The sequence below is a fragment of the Populus euphratica genome, unplaced genomic scaffold, assembly GCF_000495115.2.
Source record: "Populus euphratica unplaced genomic scaffold, PopEup_1.0 scaffold91.1, whole genome shotgun sequence".
Classification (NCBI taxonomy): Eukaryota; Viridiplantae; Streptophyta; class Magnoliopsida; order Malpighiales; family Salicaceae; genus Populus; species Populus euphratica.
In genome coordinates this window covers 1,016,414-1,033,011 of record NW_011499917.1, presented here as the reverse complement: position 1 = coordinate 1,033,011, position 16,598 = coordinate 1,016,414, and the positions used below count along the sequence as shown (strand labels likewise).

Here is a 16,598-nt window from a genome sequence, read left to right as displayed (position 1 = left end):
GAGAAAATATATATTTCTATAAAAAGTTTTTCCACGATTTAGATATCATTGCATGAGTTTGGCACTAAGTTTTAGTCGAAGCATGATTCAATTGATTCATATTTGAACATTCAAATTCAAAAAGAAGAAATGTCCATGTTTTGTGTTTACAAGTGGTCGTGTTCTATTTGCCTGCTTTTGCTTTGAAGCATTTATTCCTCCTTCCGAACCATACATTGGTTGTTATATGACAAGAGAACTTGTGCCCCTGTACGTATAACTTGAGCCATCAAACTGGACTTGTTCTGTAAGTTTGTCCAAGATCTCTTTAGTTCTATGATGCAAGGCTTCTATTCCTTGAATTCGCAGGCTATGACCACAACCCTAAACCCATTAGTCTGCGTAGTTCAGGGTTGAATATCTTACTATTTTCACTTCACATTAGATTCTGGTCACCTTTTTTTTTTTAAGCAATAACAATTGGGAGAGGATCGTAGTATTTTGCGTCTAGGATCTCTCATTATAGAGAAAATAAGCACAATCATCCTCAACGCTTAGGCAGTCACGCTTGTGGGTGTGTATACTCTAATTGGTGTCCATTAATTCATCTCTATAATATTGGGTTTGTTTTTGCCTCTGTTGTCTGATAAACATATAATTTGGATTTTTTTTTTCCTTTTGAGAAGATAATGATTTGGATATTTCGTAAATACTATGCTGTACTCCTAAGAAAAGTTATTTTCGAAATTCTACGTTCAAATTTTGAAAAGATCAGTGACGTAGAGATTCAGGAAATACTGCCTCTCGTTACGTAATTAACCCAGCTTCAAAACCCGTTGAAAGCCTATCTTGGAAAAGTTGAAGGATGAAATTGCTTTGGTCCAACGTAACAGCTAATTCATTTAATTGCTAGATAATTAAATACCAACAACAAACGAAACCACACAAGCTTGTTTGGGTTGAAAAGTTCGACATATATATGATATGATCGATGTTTCATTTCGAACACGTTTTTAATTCGTTCTAGAACCCTAATTGATTGAATTGTCGGCAAATTGTTTACTGGTTACGCTGGGAAGAGAAAAGGTAAAACCCATGTGAATAGTTGGCAGACTTTTATTAGGGCTTGTTTGTTAGGTGTTTAATTTTTTGTTTTAAGAAGTATGGAAGGGTTAGGTTATTAAAGTATTTTTTTTCATAAATATATCAAAATAATATTATTTTTAGTTTTTTTAAAATTATTTTTGATATAATATATTAAAATAATCTAAAATTATAAAAAAATAATTTCAAATAAAAATATTTTAATTTAAAAAAAAAAACACGACATGAATTGCATTCAAACACGCATGAAAAATTAGGAATGCAAAAGGAACGCATATCTTATTTGCTATCATAAATTTATAGCCACAAGGCCACCAAAAGAGAGGACGCAATGTTGCTAGCTATATAGCCGCTCGCCTACGGGCATTCATTTATATTCATTTTTGGGGACCATTTATAAATTAGCATCGGAGTTCATAGGCATGACATAGCTCTTTCAAGGGAGGCCCGGAGGTGTAATAATATAGAGGCCTACGTAAGATGAAAGGTGTTGAAGTCGTTAATTATAAAGCTTAGTACGCAGTTCCTGTTTCTTGTTGTCACGTGCATTCATTGTTGACCAAGAACCATAAATGAAAGTGTATGTACAAGTTTTAAGAATTGTAAATAATTATTTTCTGCAAAACCACGAATCATAACCACCGGTCTAAATTCTACCCATCTGTCCATATAATTTCCGCAGAATCATCATTCCTAAACTGCATATAACGAAATTAATGGAGGATAAGATGATAGGAAGAGCTTGCAATCCTTCCAACTAAATTTTATTTAAGGATATTAATTGATGCATCAATATATATATATATATATATATATATATATGATTTTTTTTTATCTATGTTTATATTTAAAAAAATAAAAAATAGGATGATAATACAATATATTTAAGTTGAGCATAATACCAAACCTAGATGACATGGATTTGACTACTTCTAGACCCAATATTTTTTGGTTTAACTTAATGTTAAGCTAATATATATATGAGTCTTACCGAATATTTATTAGTTCAACTACATAATAAACTCAAGTAGATATGAGTCCAACGAGTTGTTAGACCTAATATTTTAGGTTCAGTTATGCGTTAAGGTCAAATGCAAAATGAATATGGCTAGCTGCTAAACCCAACCTTTTTTAGTTTAACTGCGTGCTGAGCCTACATACATATGGGTTTGGTGAGTTGTCAAACCTTTTTGAGTTCAACTATACTCTAAACCCAAATACATATGGATCTAGCAAGCTATCAGAACCAATATCTTTGGGTTCAGGTACACTTTAAGTCAAAGTATATATCGATTTGGTGAGCTACTAGACCCAATATTTGTAGGTTCAGCTGCGCGCTAAACTCAAATAAATATGGGTCTAAAAAACTGTTAGAACCAATCTTCTTTGGCTCAACCACGTGTTGAGCCCAAATACATATAGGTATGGTGAATTTGCCAAATTCAATAGCTGAGCCTAAGTACATGTAGGTTTGACAAACTATCTAATCCAACATCCTTAAGTTCAGCCACGGACTAAGCTCGAGTACATGTGGGTCTGGCAAGCTATCAGACCCCACATCATTTGGTTCAGCTACTTGCATAACCCAAGTATGCAAGTATCTGATGATCTACCAAATATAACATCCTTGGATTCAGTTGCGTGCTAAGCCCAAGTACATACAAGTCTGGCAAGATATTAGACCTAACATCCTTAGGTTTTAAATATATGATGAGTCTAAGAGTGTGTTTGATATTATGGTAGTTGTTGTGGTTGTGGTTTGAAAAAAAATATTTTATAAAAAGTACTTTTAGTTGAAGTTAATTTGATATTTATATATATTTGGTTAAAACTGTGGTTGGAATTGAGGTTGAACAAAAAGTAGTTTAATGTGCTTGGTTATTTATATTCTTATCTTATTTATTTATATTTCTCTCTTTCATTATATTTAGTTAAGTTTATTATATCAATGTGAAAATGTTACACTAATGATGTAAGAATAAGTATAGTGTAAACTCAATATGGACTTTAATGTTTGATACTAACATATTTTATATTTGTTATCTTGTTCACTCTTTAATACTTTGCTTGTTAAATGACTAATCTAGATTTATGTTGTATAACACTTGGTACAACAAATGCTTGGGACTTTTACAGTCCATATTGCATGGTATAACCGACATCTAAGCTATGAAAGGAACTTGATTTGTTGTTAACATAAGTTATAATCATGAATGCCTTACAATATTTACAAGTATTAGTATTATTTGAATAAGATAACTAATGTAATCATGTTAACAATTTATAATCTGATTGGAACCTCCTTTGTGTGTGGTTTCCATTTGAATAATAAGAGTTTATACTATACTTGTTTGAAATACCATTAGTGGATCCTCTAACCTTGACATTTGTTGTTATCATTATTTAATCCTTATGTTAATTTTTCATCTTAAAGTTCTCATCAACTTCTTCTTCTTCTTCTTCTTTATTACTACTACTATTATTGTTGTTATTATTATCATTGTTGTTATTGATGTTATATTATTATTATCTATAATTTATATAATTAACCTCATTATGGTTCGACCCTAGTCTCGCCGAGTTATTTATTAATTTGACACTTCTACACTTAGAAGAAGACATCAATCTTTTGATTGTGTCAGTTGCGTGACCATTTGATTATTAGGTTCATATCACGAGGCCTTGTTTATTTATTCTTATAACTTTTAACATGATATGTTAAAATTCAATAATAATTATCTCTCTACACCTCTAGGTATATAAAAATCTTATAAGGTCCTATTATATTTTCATTAATATTAATATTAATATATATATATATATATAACAAACTCCTTCATTCAAGTAATATGATAAGGTTCATGGGCTATATATACCCCCTAAACCACCTAGGTAAATGATTTATAATTTCTATTTTCTAAGTTTATGTACTTTAATTCTTATAGAATTTATCATACAAAATTAAGAACAAACACCTCTTGTTCTTAGAAGTTAAAACCTACTCTCTTATTTATTTCAATTCTTTATTAAAATCACTAATTTTATTATCAGATAGTCCTTAAATCCTTATAAAAAATGACTGTTTTGTACGTTTTAGATCTTTTACCGCTAACCACCAACTACATGAACTCTATATAATGAAATATTAACGTGAATGTGTGATTATCTAATATCTAAACACTCAAGAAACCTTATATCTAAGCATATTGAGTTTAGGAACATCATTATTAATAGTGTTCTTGAGTAGGATAATAGTTGAAAGTTGATGAAAACATAACATTAACACTTGGATTCTTTGAATTTTAAATCATATATCAAATTTATATGAGAGAGTTACTAAGTTTTTTTTATCAAGAATTACAATCAATTAATAAAATAAATATTAGATATTTGTTAAATATGCAAAATCAATTAATAAAATAAATATTAGATATCTATTAAATATGCAAGGGTGCAAGTGATTCGTGTAGTGTTTTTTCTTTTTTTGAGAAACAATTTAGTGATTAATCAAAAAGGCTTTTTATTAAATGTTGTTTGTCTTAAAAACTAATTTAGATGTTGATTAATTTATTAAGTGTTAATAAATGCATACAATTAAAATAAATAAAAAAAATATAAGTTTGGTTCATAGAGTGGTTGATGAGTTTTCTTTGGAATGAACATCAATGTTCAATTTAGTATTGTAATTGATAAAATTACAATATAAAAAACTTTCTTTGAAAAAAATATAAAAATTCATGTTGATGGGATAAAAAGGGCTATAAAAATTATAAATAAATTATCTAGTTATTTAACCTGACTTTATCATGGCTTTTGATTTTGTTTTTCAAAAGATATACCAAGAAAGCAAAATATTTCAATGTTTTTTTTCATAATAAAATTCAATTTGTAAATCAAAGATTCTATGCAAATATCTAATTAAATAAATAGATAATCATTTATGTAAATAAATGGGGGAAAAATATTAACAATAACTAAAAGAGAAATTAAAAAAAAATAAGAGATGAAAGAAGATCAAGATATTTAATCGTACAAAATAAGTCATTTATCAAGTTGTATTTACTAAACTTGTTTATTTAAATAATTAAAATATAATAAAAACAAAACCAAAACTAATTGAATAAACTCACACTCTAAAAATAGTATACAAGGCCGAACATATCAGAAATATTATTTAAAAATAAATATTTTTTATTTTGAAAAATAAAGTTCATCTATATTAAATAAAAGGATCTAAAATAAAATTATAATTAAAACAATAAGGATGAAAATTTAAATAAAAAATAAATTAGAGGGCAAACAAAAAATTTTAATTGGAGGGTTAAATTGAAATGAGTATAACTTTAACAAAAGGAAAAACAAATCAAAAGAATGAGGGTTAAATTGGAAAAAAAATAATAGAAACTTTGATTGAACAATTAAATTGAAAACAAATAAAACTTTAACAAAAAAGCTAATGAAAAAAATAAAATTAAAAGAATAAGGACCGAAATGAAAAAAAATCATGAGAAATTTTAATTGAAGGGAAAACAAACAAAACTCTTATAAAAGGGCTAAAGTTGAAGATAAAAAACAAAGAGGACAATCGTATATTTTTTCTAGTAGAAGAGAGAAAATATTGGGATAAAAAAAAATGACTACTAGCGACAAATCGCACATCATCAGTTGTCACATGTCATATAAGGAAGAATTGGACATTGTGGAATTTTCAAATACATGATAAAAGGTCAAGTTAGTCTACCTGGTTATGTCACATGCACCGTCAAAAAATAAAAATATCCTTTATGACCTTGAAAATTACATAAAAAGTCATGCGTGAAAGGACAAAAACATCCCTAAATACATACCTTATTTTTTGTCTTTTCTAATGGAAAATACATATGTTTACTATATTTTAATAAAGAAAAAAACACTTGGTAAATAACTTTACTTTTTTTTTTACCTTGTGATAAAGAAGTATTTTATTGTTTTAAAGTCTTTAAAAATAAAGCTCAGCCTAACATATCTAAATTTTGTTAATTTTGAGAATAAATATATTATTTTATTATGAAAAAAATAAAAAAGGACTAAGATCCCCTGAACAAACTTTTAATAACCCCACCATTAAGGCTTCTATTTCTCCCACTCAAGGGTAAAATAGTAATTTTATTATAGTGATCCTTATTGTGTTTAGTGCTATTATGAAAAAATCATACCCTATATTTTTTTTTGTCAAATTAGTTAAACATAACTCTTTTTTTCTCTCTCTCATTTTCTTTCTAAAACTCCTTTTATTTTCACATTAGTCTAAATCTAAAGAAGATAGAAAAAAATGATAAAATCCAAGAAATATGATGGTATAATAGATGCAATATCCTTTTCAATTATACCTATAAAGATTTCCTTCTTATTTTTTGTGTACTTATAATTAGTTGGCAAGAGCCTCTGATGTTAATAAAAAAAAAAATGTTTTACTATTATTTGTTAAGGTGAAAACCTTATTATTTTTCTTACAATATGGACAAGCTAATAGCGTGCTCTAACTAAAAATCATCTTATATGCAGGAAAATCATTGATAATCCACATTAATGTTATCTTAATATGAAAATTTTGTTTCATTGAGTCATCATTCATCAAAGTTTCATATAACCACAACTGATTAAACTCATCAATAAATAATCAAAGACAAACATCTATATTGTTATCTAGATTATTAGGATTGGGTATGACTATAGATAAAAGCATAAACTTTGACCTCATATAGATCTCTGATGGCAAGTAGTAAACTATAAGTATTATCAACCAAAAATAGGATGCAACACATCGCCTCAATGGATTAAATTTATTTGTACTTAACCCAAAATGTATGTTTTATAGTTCCATTAAAAATTAAAGATGCACCCTATTAAACTACTTTTAAACTTCACTGTCGGAAGGGTATACTATGACTTCATAAATCGTATCATGTGAATAATATCATGTCATATACTTAGTAGTCTTTAGAGACATAAATAACTTTTGCAATATAGGAGTGATTAAGAAGTATCCGAGTTTTCTATGTACGACAAGAGTCTTTCTCCTACCAGTTTTGTTTTTATATAGAGCATGCCTATATGTATTTCACTCGATAAAATATATATTTTTATGATAGTACAACTTACAAAAGTTTGGACACATGTTAATTTTCTAGTATCCTAGACCAAGGGGATTTATAATGGATTTAGCAGCATATAAATTCTCTTTCAATTTATTCCCTTTAGGTAAAATATTTCTTGTCCATTCGATGATTTTGTCATTATCAATATCACTTACCCCAGGATTTGACTTAATAGTGAACACATATGCAATAACTAATAATTTACTGTGATTTGTTCTCATCCCATAATAGTTTATTGGAATCTTTCAAAAGTTCAAAAAACCTAACTTATTTATATTTAGTTCTTCATCTACACTTGAAGATTTACTTGCATAACCATGATTCATTCTCATTGTATCCATCGTCATAATCGTATAAAGATTATTATTATTATCTGCAACTTCATGCACATTACTAGAACTAGAAATTGAGTTAACTATCCTTTCTACTATGGTATTATAAGGAACATAAGGTTCTTTGTGTGCAAACCAACACAACTAATTTTCCATGAGCTTTTTTTGTAAAAGATGCATCATACTAATATCTGGATCGAGGAACTTTTTATTCACACACCTCTTATATAAATATCTACTACTGTCTCAACTAATATTCTTCAAATTAGATAGTGCATAATTAATAAAATCCTGAACCCCACTATAATAATTTATCATGCACAACCCTTTAGATGAAACTTGATACATCCAAGAAAGATGATCCATTACTTATATAAAACTTGTATACAATATTTATAATAATATATATTAATTAATAATGTGAACTAAACAAATTATCAATACCCAACTAATTAGCTATCATTTGTTCAAATCAAACTTATTCAATCTATTTTAATAGTACCTTTTAGTTATTATCAATTTTCTCCAGAAAAGTAAGTTTCTCCAAGTTTATAGAAATTTTAAAATTTAAAATAAAAATTGACAAAATTAATGTGAAACATAACCATTAAATAACCCATTATTTCTTTCATTATAACTCACCTAAGTTACAAAATCAAATTCAATTTCATCAAATGACAAACAAATATAATTTTTTTAAATCTCAAATAAACCCTAACATGTACAAATTATACATTTGTACAACAAATTTCTTTATAAAAAAAGCTATAAAATAAGTAAACATGCAAACAAACTACATATACTGTAAAAAAAACACCAAAAAAATAACATAAGAAAAATAAGTTACAAAAAGAAATGTAGGTTTGCGTATTTGAATTGGTTAATCTTCAAAAAAAAAAAACCAAAACAGGGATACTAACATACCGAGTATTGGGGTGGTTAAATTTATGATAATGGGATCTAGATTTCTGTCAAAATAGGAGATGAGGGTGTTGTTTTCTACAAAAAGAAGAAGAAGAATAAATAGAGAAAAGGATCAGTAGGGGTTATGCTACTAGTTATAACTTTAATATTACTGATGAATTTACAAACGAGAATTAGCTACAGTAAATTATCATATGTAATTCTGTTGATAATATTAACATGTTAGATTTGCTTATGGGATTAACAAGGGAATATATGTCTAATTTTTTTTTATTTTTTGAATTTCATCTGTTATTCTCTTAGTATTTATTAATGAAAATAGTAATGTGATTTTTTATTGATAAATATCACTACAATTTATCTATAATATTTTTTTTTTGATATTTTTTTAATATTTGATAATTTTATAAAGATAAATGATTTTTAACCTTGATCAAGTCAGCCTACGAGAGGCAAAATTTAACCTCACTACGTAAACGTCTCGCATTTGAACTCGAAATCTCGTGTTCCTATCATGAAAAACTGCTCATTAATTATATTGGGACACCAAATGATAAATAATCGCGTGAATTTTAGATAAGGTAGAAATTTCATATAGGTCTGAAGAAAACATGTCTTAATTACTAGTCAATAACTGTGCACACAATGAGTATCGAACGTAAACTCAAAGACAAGTAAACGTTGTAGATAGTATAAATAGACATGCATGGATCCATGGTGAAATCAACTAATATTCCTCACTAAACTGCCAAACAAAGAGCACAACATACTCAAGCTGAAAATGTTTCCTCCTCAATCAGGAGTCCCATTGAAACCAATACCTGGTAGCTATGGCCTCCCTTTCTTCGGTGCCATCAAAGATCGTCTAGACTATTTCTATAACCAAGGGAAAGATGAGTTCTTCAGCTCCCGTGTTGAAAAATACCAATCAACAGTTTTCAGAACCAATATGCCTCCTGGCCCTTTTATTGCTCAAAACCCGAAAGTAATTGCTGTACTTGATGCAATATCATTCCCAATCCTCTTTGACACTTCCAAAATTGAAAAATTTAACGTTCTTGATGGCACTTACTTGCCCTCCTTGTCTTTTACTGGAGGATACCGAGTTTGTGCGTATCTTGATCCTTCTGAGCCTAATCACACCTCTCTCAAATCCTTTTTCATGTCTGTCCTCGCATCCAAGCACAAGGACTTCGTCCCCCTTTTTAGGACTTGCTTGTCTCAAATGTTCATCGACATTGAAGATGAAATGAGTTCTAAAAGGACAGCAAATTTCAATGACTCCAATGATGCAATGTCTTTCAACTTTGTTTTTCGTCTATTTTGCGAAAAAGATCCCTCTGAAACAAAGCTTGGATCGGAAGGACCTGCCATTGTAGATAAATGGGTCGGCTTACAACTTGCTCCACTTGCAACCATTGGATTACCAAAGTTTTTGAAATATTTTGAAGATCTTTTGATGCACACATTTCCAATACCATTTTTCTTAGTAAAGTCTGATTATAAGAAGCTTTATGATGCATTTTATGCGTCTTCGAGTTCGTTTCTAGACAAAGCTGAGAGTTTTGGAATTGACAGAGATGAAGCTTGCCATAACCTAGTGTTTGTTGCTGGTTTTAACGCTTATGGGGGCATGAAAGCTTGGTTTCCTACATTGATCAAGTGGGTTGGCAAAGCAGGAGAGAAGTTACACAGCCAACTTGCTAATGAAATCAGGACCGCTGTTAAAGAGGAAGGTGGGGTCACCTTCCAAGCCCTGGAAAAGATGGCTTTGACCAAATCAGTAGTTTTTGAAGCCTTAAGGATTGAACCCGGGGTCCCATTCCAATACGGGATGGCTAAGGAGGATATTGTGATCAACAGTCATGATGCAGCTTATGAGATCAAGAAAGGTGAGATGATCTTTGGATATCAGCCGTTCGCTACAAAGGATCCTAAGATTTTTGATCATCCTGAGGAGTTTGTGGGGCATAGGTTTGTGGGAGAAGGAGAGAATCTATTGAAGTATGTTTATTGGTCAAACGGGCGGGAGACGGAGGATCCAACTGCGGGGAATAAGCAATGTCCTGGGAAGGATCTAGTGGTGCTCTTGTCTCGGTTATTGGTGGTGGAGCTTTTCCTCCGATATGACACGTTTACTGTGGAGACGGCTGTGTTACCGTTTGGATCATCAGTGACATTAACCTCATTGATCAAGGCCACAAGCACATGAACTTGGTGAAGCTAAGTCTTGAAATATTTGCCTCTTCTCACAATATCCTAAATAGTAAAAGAAAATTATTTTTTTAAAAAAAAAACCCAGTGCATGTCTTGCACGATTGCTTTCGAGGAAATATAATTTGTTGGTTTGCTAATTTATTTTAATTTTAGTTTAAGTTTCTTAAAATAAAAAGAGAAGGCATGATCAATTCACCAATTAAGCTCCAGTTCCATTCCTGAATCTTAATCTCTTGTGCGTAGTGAGGTGTTCGTGATGCAGCCTCAGTTTCTTTGCATGTAGCCTAATTCTTGCCTATTTTTCCTTGTAGAGCCTGTTTGTGATGTGCTTCCATGCTTTGGATTTACGTAGATGTTTATTTTTATTATTGAAATCGTGTTTTATGAGTTTTTAAAAAAGAATTTTCCTTTAAAATAATTTTTTTAATATTTTTAGTTTATTTTGATATCCTAATATTAAAAATTATTTTTATTACTTTTAAAAAAAATTTAACAATCAACTACTAAATAATTCAAAAAATATTTATTTTGAGAAGCCCATTTATTAGATGTTATTTAGGGATGTGCAAACTGCATTTCATAAAAATATAAATTTTTTTATTAAAAATTAAGTTTTTGGTGTTTTAAATAATTGTGATTCATTGATGTTAAAAATAATTTAGAAATATTTGTTTTGAGAAACCCATTTATTAGATGTTGTTTAGGGATATGCAAACTGCATTTCATAAAAATAAAAATTTTTTTATTAAAAATTAATTTTTTGGTGTTTTAAATAGTTGTGATTCATTGATGTTAAAAATAATTTTTTTTATATTCTAATATTAAAAATTATTTTTTAAATTACTTTTATTATCTTGAAAAAGACTTTAATATTCAATAATTTAGGAGATATTTGTTTTTTTAAATTGCTTTTATTATCTTGAAAAAGACTTTAGTATTCAATAATTTAGGAGATATTTGTTTTGAAAAGTCTATCTATTAGGAAATGCAATGAAAATGATATTTATTAAAAATTTAATTTTTTTTATTAAAAATTAATTTTATATGTATTTTAGATTATTTTGATGGACTAATTCTTAAAATAATTTTAAAAATATAAAAAAATATTATTTTAATATATTTTAATATAAAAATATTTTTAAAAACAATCAAAATCATACCTGTAAAGACGCTGTAAATCCTAAAATAAAAGGTAGCCAAGCAAGTCTAAAAGTTTGGTTAATTTGCATGCGCAACTTCTAGAATGTATGCTTTGGATTCAGCCCATCTATTAACAACTCTGGGAGTCACAACGTATCATAGACTAGGGGTGGCCTCCTCAGTCTCATAATTTAGCAGTGCACGGGTCGGGTTGGACTGAAATATATATCCGACCCGACATCACAGCATTTTCAGCATGAAAAACCGACCCGACCTGCAAATGTCAAATATCTGCGAGGGTTGGACATAGCGGGTCAAGCCTAAACCTAGTTTGCATTGATTTGAGAGGAAGAGAGGTGTTTATATTTCTAACAAAATAGTTTCTTGTGAAGTGTTGGGCGGCTGGGGAAGGAGGAAGGGGAAGAACTTCTTGGGCGGCTGCCGCCATGGAGGAACGCAGAAATCAGGTCTCGGTCGGAAGCCTATTTTATATTGGAGTTGGATAGGGCAAGATTTGGATTTAAAAAGAAAATATTATAGTAAATTAAAAAATATTTTTAAAAAATTAATCACGTTTCTAACACATTATATTTACTAAATATTTTTATTTTAAAACATGAAAACCGTCTTAATAGTTTAGGGCTTCAATAGAATCATAAACTCTCGAAGCAGCCTCCGATCAGTCTTGCAAGCAAGGTTGGTTCTTTAATTAGTCTCTACGATCTCAAAATCACCAAGTTGGAATTACCTATAATTGTTTTTTGAATTAATGTGGATATTCGAATAACTAGGCATAATATTAGACTCGTAACAATATTTAAATAATTTTTATATTATAAAAATAAATAAATGATCCAGCCCAAGCTAATTTATCTAGTCTTTTCTGATCATTCATCGTTCTAAAGGCCACACGCAACTGTACAGGATTGAATTTGTTTTATTGTTTTTCCTGAAGTAAATCCGTTACTACCTTGGTGACCTGTTTTGTGACCCCCACCCATCATCGCCACCATGATTGAGTTGAATAATGAGCATGTGCTTTAAATTTTTTAAGCATTTAGCAAGCATATGAATCAAACTGGGTTGAAAAGCAAGAGCATTTTTAATTCAACAAATATACAACTAGCATTAATTAATGAATTTGCTTGATTACAAGGATAACAAAGAATTTATATATATTGATACATGGCAATCCCTTGATTCACCACGAAGCCAGAAGAAAATCCAAACGCAAATAGTAATTGAAGATGTCTCCTTCTTCTTCCTCTTCTGAATCAAAACTCCCGATGAAGCCAATCCCTGGTGATTATGGCATCCCTTTCTTCGGTGCAATTAGAGATCGTCTAGACTATTTCTATGACCAAGGTAAAGATGAGTTCTTTAAAACACGCATCCAAAAGCACAACTCCACGGTCATCAAAACCAACATGCCTCCCGGCCCTTTCATTGCCAAGAACCCCAAAGTTATTGCTGTCCTTGATGCAATTTCATTTCCTATCCTATTTGACACATCTAAGGTTGAAAAGTACAACGTTCTTGATGGCACTTTCTTGCCTTCTTTGTCCTACTCTGGAGGATACCGTGTTTGTGCCTATCTTGACCCTTCTGAGACCAAACATACCGCTCTCAAATCCTACTTTATGTCTGTGCTTGCGTCCAAGCACAATGAGTTTATTCCTCTCTTTAGAACCTGCTTGTCACAACTGTTCATCAGCATTGAGGATGGCATAGCCTCTCAAAAGAAAGCAAATTTCAACAACCTTGGTCAGGTCATGTCTTTCAACTACATTTTTCGTCTCTTTTGCGGTAAAGACCCGTCTGAGACCGCGATTGGGTCGAAGGGACCAGCCATTGCTGATAAATGGCTGGCTCTACAACTCGGACCACTTTTTACCCTAGGGTTACCTAAGTTCTTGAAATATGTTGATGATCTATTGTTGCATACATTTCGATTACCATTTTTCTTAGTAAAATCTGATTACTACAAGCTTTACGATGTGTTTTATGCGTCTTCGGGTCCCATTTTGGACAAAGCTGAGAGTTTCGGGGTTACAAGAGAGGAAGCTTGCCACAATCTTGTGTTTCTCGCTTGTTTTAGTACTTATGGAGGCCTAAAAGTCTGGTTTCCTGCTTTGATCAAATGGGTTGGCCTGGCGGGAGAAAAGCTGCACCGTCAGCTCGCAGATGAAATCAGGACCGTTGTTAAAGAAGAAGGTGGGATCACTATCCAAGCAATGGATAAGATGGTTTTGACAAAATCTGTTGTTTATGAAGCTTTCAGGATTGAACCTCCGGTTCCATTCCAGTACGCTAAGGCCAAGGAAGATATTGTGGTCGAAAGCCATCACGCGGCCTATAAGATCAAGAAAGGTGAAATGATCTTTGGATATCAGCCGTTCGCCACGAAGGATCCTGAGGTTTTTGATGATGCTGAAGAGTTTGTGGGGCATAGGTTTGTGGGGGAGGGAGAGAAATTATTGAAGTATGTTTATTGGTCAAATGGGCGTGAGACTGTGGATCCCACGGTGGAGGATAAGCAATGTCCAGGGAAGGACATGGTAGTGCTTCTTTCTAGGCTAATGTTGGTGGAGCTCTTCCTACGTTACGACACGTTTACCGTGGAGACGGCAGTTTTGCCGATTGGATCATCCGTGACTTTCACCTCGTTGGGTAAAGCCACCAGCATTTGACGATGATCATCCAGCTGCCTCTTGTCAAGTTCTATTTTGCAGGCTGCTTTGATAGCTGCCCTTCCTTTTTGGTGGCTATTACCCCACTAAATTGGCTTTGGGCGAATTATCAAAGTATTTAAAATAAACTATTCCTCCACTCGCTTGAAAGCATCATCGTTATATATATATATAATCATTTTCATGTCACATTTTCATACAAGTTGCGCTAGTGTATCATTTCCTAATAGCTCTTCCATTTGTGCACAAATCTGACGTCGGTTTGGAGTGTATTGTCGTCGTTCAAAGTTTGTACAATACCCTTTGTTCATGCTATTTGAATTCCCATTTTCTCGTTTACATTCTTGAATCTTTTAGCTGTACGTTCTTGTGTGGCAGTGGCATATCTCTTAATAGGCAAATAAGTATTGGCTTCCCATGCAGAATCTGGACCAGGAAACCTCCGAATTGCATATTCGAATAAATAAATCCTTAATGAAGTCTGATAGAATTCTGCGACTAATGGAAGTCTCGCTTTCGCCACCATTAATATCGAAAAAATCTTATCAAAACGATGAACCAATCATTTCTTCTTTATGAAGTGGAAGAACGTGGCTGGCAGTCTGATACCTAACAAAGCTTTGGGCTTGCCTCGCTTTTTCCAACAAAAGGAATTAATTACGGAACACATAGGCCACAGCGCAGGCCATGGAAGAATTATCTCCCATCTAACGTTATCTTGCTCATTTAAAAGGCATTTTTTCAAATCAACAAGGGAGGACTCTAAGGCGGCTTTGACTTCAAATCCGGATGCTCGTGTTGATAAAGCTACAGCATATTTCTTCAACAGATTTGCACACCACAAACAGTAGCCACTGACATTATTAAAATGGTACTGTAGCTAGGATTGGAGGGAGTAGGAACGTTGCTTTCACATCTTCTGCGTCCAAAAAGTGATAAGAAAAGAGGTTAAAATATTTCATGTAAAGTCGCAAAGATGAATTAGAGCCGGGAAATCCGATTAGATGGGGAAATCATCACGTGAAATTAAGATAAATAGTGAACTTACACAAAAGAAAAAAAAAACGTGGCTAGATATTGTGCAAACATGAAAACAGACACCATTTTTTTTTTTTTTTTTATACTCATCTTCAATCATTGGTGAAATGGCTTCAAAAAAAAAAAAGTTTCTCATGGAAAATTAGTAGATATCACCGTTAAAAACCGTGATATTCAATTAAATATTGTTATTTAATTCACTAAAACTTTTTACTTTCAAGTTATTTCACCATTTATTTTAATTTTATATGGTAATCCTAATTTATCCTCAGAAATCATCACAGTTTAAACACATAATGACGATAAAATTAGAAATTAGCACATAAAATTAATATAAATGGTGAAATGATACAAAAGCAAACAAAATTTGGCCAAATAGTGCACTTTTGGATATCATAGCTATGAATTGTGACATTTATTAATTCTTCATGAAAAACATAAAATTATACCATGAAATAATGAATAATTACTTAATTTTTAGCCCCGTTTGATTTCAAGAATCTAGCTTTTAAACAAAAATCTTTTTTTTTTATGTGCTATCAAGGTACAAAGAGAAGTGCATAATCTAAAATGAAAACACACATTATGCAAAGTCAATTATTTATGCTCCCCTATAGTCATTAGAGAAGTGACATAAGAAGAAAATGAAGTATCTCATGAAATGTTAATAGACGTCACGGTTTCCAATCACGACATCCAAAACCTGGCTATCCTGCTAAAACTTTTTGCTTTCGTATTATTTCACAATGTATTTTAATTTTATGTGCTAATTTTCTCAATTTATCTTGGAAAATTAAGCTTTTTTTCTCTTATATACTATCACAGGCTACGCACACAGTAACGATGACAATTTAAAAAAACAATAGATATTTTAATCATGCTCCATTACGAGTTGTAATTTAAAAAAAAAATAGATAAATAAACTATTTTGATATTTTTTACATAAAAAAATCATAGTGTAAATCAAAAAATTTATCCAAATATTTAGTCAGACTAGTAGAAAATTATCAATATAAATAAACAAAAAAAATCATTAA

General features: G+C 31.0%; 2 protein-coding genes across 2 annotated transcripts; both read left to right on the top strand.

Moving 5' to 3' along the window:
* The first annotated feature begins 9,220 nt into the window (after positions 1-9,220).
* LOC105134759 (allene oxide synthase-like) lies at positions 9,221-10,748 on the top strand. The gene has a single exon (XM_011039300.1). The coding sequence runs from the start codon at positions 9,258-9,260 to the stop codon at positions 10,686-10,688; it is 1,431 nt and encodes a 476-aa protein (XP_011037602.1). The 5' UTR covers positions 9,221-9,257; the 3' UTR covers positions 10,689-10,748.
* Positions 10,749-13,017: 2,269 nt separating this feature from the next.
* Positions 13,018-14,859, top strand: LOC105134758 (allene oxide synthase-like). Its single transcript, XM_011039299.1, has one exon. The coding sequence runs from the start codon at positions 13,081-13,083 to the stop codon at positions 14,521-14,523; it is 1,443 nt and encodes a 480-aa protein (XP_011037601.1). The 5' UTR covers positions 13,018-13,080; the 3' UTR covers positions 14,524-14,859.
* Positions 14,860-16,598: the final 1,739 nt, after the last annotated feature.